Source organism: Phyllosticta citriasiana (assembly GCF_038021145.1).
Source record: "Phyllosticta citriasiana strain CBS 120426 chromosome Unknown IWZ02scaffold_5, whole genome shotgun sequence".
NCBI classification, from domain to species: Eukaryota; Fungi; Ascomycota; class Dothideomycetes; order Botryosphaeriales; family Phyllostictaceae; genus Phyllosticta; species Phyllosticta citriasiana.
The window spans coordinates 1,788,008-1,794,377 of NW_027117282.1; the positions used below are offsets into that span (position 1 = coordinate 1,788,008).

Consider the following 6,370-nt stretch of genomic DNA (forward strand, 5'->3'; position numbering starts at 1 on the left):
ACAAGCGATTGGATCAACGCTTAGATGCCTATTTCCCGCCTACGTGTTAGGTTCCTGTCTCGAATTTGCCATGACGCTGCCTAATGTACAAGCAAATGAGTATGAGAGCATGGAAAAGAAGAGAGTCACTGAACCATGAGCAGAGGAGGAGTTTCCTTTGCTGTGTTATCGAACGTCGCAGGCCGTGATTGGCGCTATCATTGATCTTTCTCCCCAAAGTGGACCCCTTCCCGATTAGCTTGGCGGTAAGGGAACAGGCGATAAGCGACCGACGCGCAGGTATATCCGAGGTAGCACGCAATCCGACTCAGCTTCCGTGCTATGACGGAGACGACTGTCGACCGAGAAACATTGGATTCAAATCGCGACTTATTGGGCGGACAGTTGGTTCTTGCCCAGCTTCTGAAACTTGTCTCGCCCATGGATGATGTGCGGCTGGCAGACAAACCAACGGTGGGGGTAAGCAAGCAACCACTCCTCTGCCGAGAGAGACCAACGGCTCACTTCTTGTTGATCCCGAATCGCGCTGGCCAATCCACTAATCAAGAGCCGCGGTCGTCGTGAGAAGCGGGCTGGCTAGGTGGTCTACTCCGATGCCATCCTTGTCGCCCTGTGGACACCGCCCAGTGCGCCGCCTGCCCATCTCCAAAATAAAGACGCAAACGAACCGCTCCGTCCGCTATCGCGCCCTCAGCCAGCATCCCCAGAAGACCCTGTGTCATTATCGGTCCAAGGAAGACGTGTAAATCCATGTACTCGTTGATACCGTAACGTATTGTTGGCAACGACGGTTCCGTCTTCGATATAGCTGCTCCTCCATCTTGCCGCATCATCATGCCCGCCGGGTCGCACCCCACCTATAACGACAACGACTTTGTCGAGCCAACCGAGGACTCTCCATTGCTTTACAACTCGGATGGGCTGAGATACGTGCCGCCGCGGCCGATCGACTCGCGGGCTGGCACGATTGAGAGTCGGGAAGGTGAAGGGGAGACAAGACTGCGCGACGAGCAAGAGGCGGACCTGGAACGGCAAATTAGCAACGAGAGCCATGGGGGAACTTCCAAACATTACGAGGGCTTGCCTGAAGTAAAGAAGAGGCTGAAGTACATTTTGCCCGCAGTGGCTGTTGGGGTGGGTGTGAAATTTCACCGGGGAAAACGTGGGTAGAGCTAATGAGCGGGTAGATCTTTCTCTCGGCAGCGGACCAGACAATCATCGTGTCGAGTTATGGACGCATCGGATCAGATCTGGGCGCTTTGAATAATACTTCATGGATAGCTACGGCGTAAGTCCTGGACAGAGCTGAGATCTGAGATTGGGATGCTTCTAACACGCGGCGGTTTAGATATTTCCTTACTCTGACCTCCTTCCAGCCTCTCTATGGTAAATTGTCCGACATTTTTGGCCGCAAGTCATGTCTTCTCTTTGCGTACACAGTCTTTGGCATTGGCTGTCTCTGGTGTGGCCTTGCCCGCTCCTTGAACGAGTTGGTCGTTGCCCGTGCCTTTGCCGGAATAGGCGGTGGCGGCATGACGACTGTCGTGTCAATTATGATGTCCGACATTGTTACTCTGCGCGAGCGCGGTGCCTGGCAAGGCATTATAAATATCGTGTTTGCGACGGGAGCCTCCACTGGTGCACCTCTGGGTGGCATCCTCGCCGACAGCATTGGATGGCGCTGGGTCTTTCTTTTTCAACCACCTCTCTGCATTGTGGCCATAATTGCTGTGTCACTGGTCCTCAAGCTTCCTAAACGCGCCGAATCGCACTGGAAATCCAAACTCAGCCGCATCGACTTCCTTGGAGCCCTCATCCTCATCTCGGCCGTCTTCCTGCTACTGTTTGGCCTCGACCGCGGTTCCAATGTCTCGTGGACAAACAAGCTGGCAATCATCCCCCTTGCGTGCTCAGTTCCTTTGTTTTGCATCTTCATTCTTGTCGAGATCAAGATTGCAGCTGAGCCGTTTGCTCCAGGACACATCATTTTTGAGCGAAGCCTCTTTGCCAGCTACATTTGCAATTTTTGCGCCTTTGGCGGCTACATGGCCGCCTTGTTCTACGTCCCGCTGTACTTTCAGGTCGTCAACGGTGACTCAGCGACGCAAGCAGGCGTTCGCCTCATCCCGGCCATCATCTGTGGCGTCTCTGGCAGCCTTTTCGGGGGATTCTACATGCAGCGCACTGGCAAGTTTTACTACATCACGATCATCGCTTATTCGACTCTCACACTTGGAGCCATCGTGCTGCTTCTGTTTTCTGGCGTCGCCATGAGCTCGATCGCGGGAATGATGGCCGGTCTATGCATTTGCGGCTTTGGCAACGGCATAGGCGTCACAACTTCACTGATTGCACTAAGTAAGAGCTCGTCCCTCTCCCCAAAGACCAGTCACTAACCGCACTCCCAGTCGCCAACGCTTCGCACTCTGACCAAGCCGTCGCGACGGCGTGCTCGTACCTCTTCCGCAGCATGGGCTCCGTCTTTGGCGTCAGCATCGCGGCAACGCTGGTCAACGACTCGCTGCGGTCGCACCTGGCAGCGGCCCTGGGCACCGGCGACGACGCCGCCCGCATCGCCGAGCGCGTCCGCCAGAGCATCTCGTTCATCGACACCCTCGGCCCCCATTTGCAGGCCCTTGTCCGCGACTGCTATGCCAAGGGCACCCAGGCTGCGTTCGGCCTCGAAGTCGCGCTCGTAGCGGGTGCTGCTGTTGCTGCGTGGTTCATTCGTGAGAAGAGGTTGAGTAGATAGGTAAATCTGGGTGGGCGGGTTACTGGTGCGTTGGCCAGCGGTTGAAGAGGTCGGCGGTTTACGGTGCAAAAGGGGCACAGTGGCTGCAGAAAGAAATGGGACATCCTCTAGGGAGCAGTCGTCCGCTATTACAACCACGCCTAGGGCGCAGTTATGTACTCTCGCGACTGCACTTGGTAACCTATTCTGGGAACCGGGAGGTGCCATTTCTTTCTTCCCCCACTGTGGGGGTGGATTACGATGACATGAAAAAGGGTGTTTGGACATGAAATAGTTGAAATACAGCCATGATAGAGTTACGTATAGGTCGAACGACAATGATACGATGAACATATCTATAAATGACAACCCAAACGAGCATCTCAAAATTCCCTTTCCGGCTGCTTGCCTTGGCTTACCCTGCCTGCCTTTTAAGGTTTGAAGACAGTAACCTGTCCGTTCTTCACTCCAGTCATCCTCCCGCTCTCTCAGACAATGCATGCTAACTTATTTCTTCTCTACCTGTAGACAGTCGTCTACGTCTCATCCGCAAGACGCAAAAACAGCAAAACACTTCATCCCAATCCCTGGGCCCCTGACCCCTGCACACCCGACTGCCCAACCTACCCCTGCTATCTACTGTCTACATGCACTCTCCACCGGCCACAAGAACCCAGCAGCCGGACCGACCGACCGACCCCCGACCACAACAACGACCGACCCAAAAACAACCACGACATCATCCATCGCCAAACCAACCGGCCCGACCACCCGCTGACAAACACGACGCCCGGTCCACCAAAACATCACCACGCCTCAAGGCGCCCCCACCTCACCCCACCCCACCATGCTTTCACTTGCCCTCTCTTTCGGGAGAAGAATGAACGGGCAAAAGGCAAAAAATGATCTCTCCCGGACAGGCTTGAACTGTCAACCTCCTGATTGCTATCAACTAGTTCTTAGGAGCTGTTAAATTAACAGTCAGACGCGCTAGCCAATTGCGCCACGGAAGAGCTAGTTAGAGTGCAACTAGCTGCAATTGCTGTTTATTAGGGAGCGGCGTGGATTATTTAAAATATGTTAATAATTAATTAATTAATTAATTTAATTAATTATTTTACGTCTTACTAGAGCTATAGGCTATCTAAGACGGAGCTATCTATAGGAGATACTATATATATTTATAAGGTAAGTAGGAATACCCGGCTAAAGAGTCTTATATAATAAAGTATAATTCTTAGTATAGTATTAGTATAGGGTTATTATAGATAGATAGTTTATCTAGGCTCTTTTTAGGTAAGAGGGGGCTAAGAACTAGCCTTCCTACTATTATCTAAGTAGATAGGTAGTATAAAGTAAGAGTAATAAAAGGAAGGGGGGCAGGAAGAAGGCGTATATAGAAAAGTAAATATAGTATAGGGTAGTAGGTAAGGTAGATTATATATACGCTCTACTATAGCGTTCTAGTACTATCCCTAATAGCATAATTTTAGGGTAACCTAATATTTATACTAGGGGGATGGCTTTATTAGATAATAGGGATAGTTTAGGTCCTAGAAGTAATAAGTACCGTTATAGTTACTATACTTTAATACTATATAGGCATATTTTATACCTCTCTTTATATAGTAGTTATAGTCGTACTTTTCTATAGTATAGGGGCTAGTATATAGTAAGCATTTAGTCCTATTACGATACCTAGAGGAGCTATAGCTAAATTCTTAACACTTTATATACTATATATCTAGAGTAATCCTAAGGAGTTTTATAACCCTTATACTTACTCCTATAAGATAGAATAGCTTTAAGATAGCTATCTCTACCTCTTTTACTATACGGAAGGCTATAATAACTAACCCTACTTTTTAGGTAGCCCTCCTTTCGGCTAAAGTAAGCTAGTATAGAGTTCTAATAATAGAAAGGCTAGGATTAAAGGTACGGACCTCTTCTATAATAAATTATCTAATATTAAGTAAGTATAGGTCTTTAAGAGGGATGCTATAGGTAATAACCTTATGCTAGGTTTAGTTCTTCTAGACTATAGCATCTAGGAATAGGTAAGTAAAGAGGTCCTTATAGGAGGTAAGGAATTTAGAGTTATACTAGGGTAAGCTAGTAAGTAGGATGTTACCCTTCTCTATACGTGTTACTATTAACATAATAGGGCTAGATATGCCTGCGTTCTTAAAGGCGTTATTAATATTATTTCATACGGAGAGAGGGTTAAAGTCTAGGAAGGGACTTTACTACTAGATAACAACCTATATATCCCGTAGGGTCTTTAGGGGAGTAGTAGCTAGCTTTATAGTTATCTTTAGGTAAGGAGTTATTATATATAGTTTTCTAGTAGTAGTTACTTTCTAGGCTTAGGTTACGTACGATAGTTTAGCTAGGTTTATAGGAAGGATAACCGGCTTTTATAGCTAGTAAACCTTTACTCCTAGTATATAAGCAGTATTTTTAAGGGAGTAAACTTATATAGTAAGAACTAATAACGTATTACCTACGTAACCTATCTTAGTATAATCCTATAGGACGTTACTAAGGTTATAGAGTCTTTACTTTTTACTTATATTATACGTAAGGTTTATTACATATAGGATGTAAGAGAGTACTATATTAATTACCTCCTAGGTAGTATTAAAGTTTAGATAAAATCTAAACCTAGTCCTTTTTCCTTAGTAGATAGGGTTAGGTTTAGATATATCTACTAGGATAGTTCTCTTTAGCATAGTATACTATTTCTTAATTAGGCCTAGTACGATAAGTAGTAGGGATGATAGGGGGAGAGGGCTTATAGGAAAATCCTAGTCTATTTCCTTAGGTTTATTAGCTAGTTAAGTAGGTAGTAGGTTAGATAGTATAGGGGTATCCTAGTCTATTTCCTTAGGTTTATTAGTAAGTTAAGTAGGTAGTAGGCTAGGCGGTATAGGGGTATCCTAGATTTTATAGTTACGGTCGTCTAGTAGAAGGGAAACTAGTTTAGGTAGGGCCTCCTCCTAGGGGGTAGGTATAGGTACACTCATAGTACGATACTTTAGAGGGTAGGTTTTTACTTTCTAAGTTTAGTTATATACGTACGAGCCCGCGCTATAGAGTTATAGTAGGTGTAGTAATTTTCGATTTTTAAAAATTTTTATATATAGTAATAACTTATTAACGCATAGGCTTTTTTCTAAGAAGTGGTAGCTAAACTAAAGAAGAGTAATATGTTTTACGATTAATTAATTAATTAATTAATTAATTAATTAATTATTTTACGTCTTACTAGAGCTATAGGCTATCTAAGATAGAGCTATCTATAGGGGATGCTATATACGTTTATAAGGTAAGTAGGGATGCCTAGCTAAAGAGTCTTATACGATAAAGTATAATTCTTAGTATAGTTTAATTAATTAATTAATTAATTAATTAATTATTTTACGTCTTACTAGAGCTATAGGCTATCTAAGACGGAGCTATCTATAGGGGATACCGCGTACGTTTATAAGGTAAGTAGGGATGCCCGGCTAAAGAATCTCGTACGATAAAGTATAATTCTCGGTATAATATTAGTATAGGGTTATTATAGATAGATAGTTTATCTAGGCTCTTTTTAGGTAAGGGGGGGCTAAGAACTAGCCTTCCTACTATTATCTA

General features: G+C 45.5%; 1 protein-coding gene and 1 non-coding gene across 2 annotated transcripts; one reads left to right on the forward strand and one right to left on the reverse strand.

Annotated features, from left to right (window-relative positions):
* The first annotated feature begins 655 nt into the window (after positions 1-655).
* Positions 656-2,991, forward strand: IWZ02DRAFT_238341 (major facilitator superfamily domain-containing protein). Its single transcript, XM_066763041.1, has 4 exons — positions 656-1,134; positions 1,188-1,288; positions 1,349-2,358; positions 2,409-2,991. Exons 1-4 carry the CDS (start codon positions 835-837, stop codon positions 2,750-2,752), a joined length of 1,755 nt encoding a protein of 584 aa, XP_066624038.1. The 5' UTR covers positions 656-834; the 3' UTR covers positions 2,753-2,991.
* A 647-nt stretch (positions 2,992-3,638) lies between these two features.
* IWZ02DRAFT_t46 lies at positions 3,639-3,744 on the reverse strand. The gene has a single exon. It is a non-coding gene; the product is annotated as a tRNA-Asn (tRNA).
* Between the last annotated feature and the right edge of the window lie 2,626 nt (positions 3,745-6,370).

Bases quoted from the DNA above. Each gene is read 5' to 3' on its own strand.
- IWZ02DRAFT_238341 (XM_066763041.1), top strand. From the start codon at position 835: ATGCCCGCCGGGTCGCACCCCACCTATAACGACAACGACTTTGTCGAG. The intron at 1,289-1,348 runs GTAAGTCCTGGA...GCGGCGGTTTAG, and splicing joins ACTTCATGGATAGCTACGGC to ATATTTCCTTACTCTGACCT. The intron at 2,359-2,408 runs GTAAGAGCTCGT...CCGCACTCCCAG, and splicing joins AACTTCACTGATTGCACTAA to TCGCCAACGCTTCGCACTCT.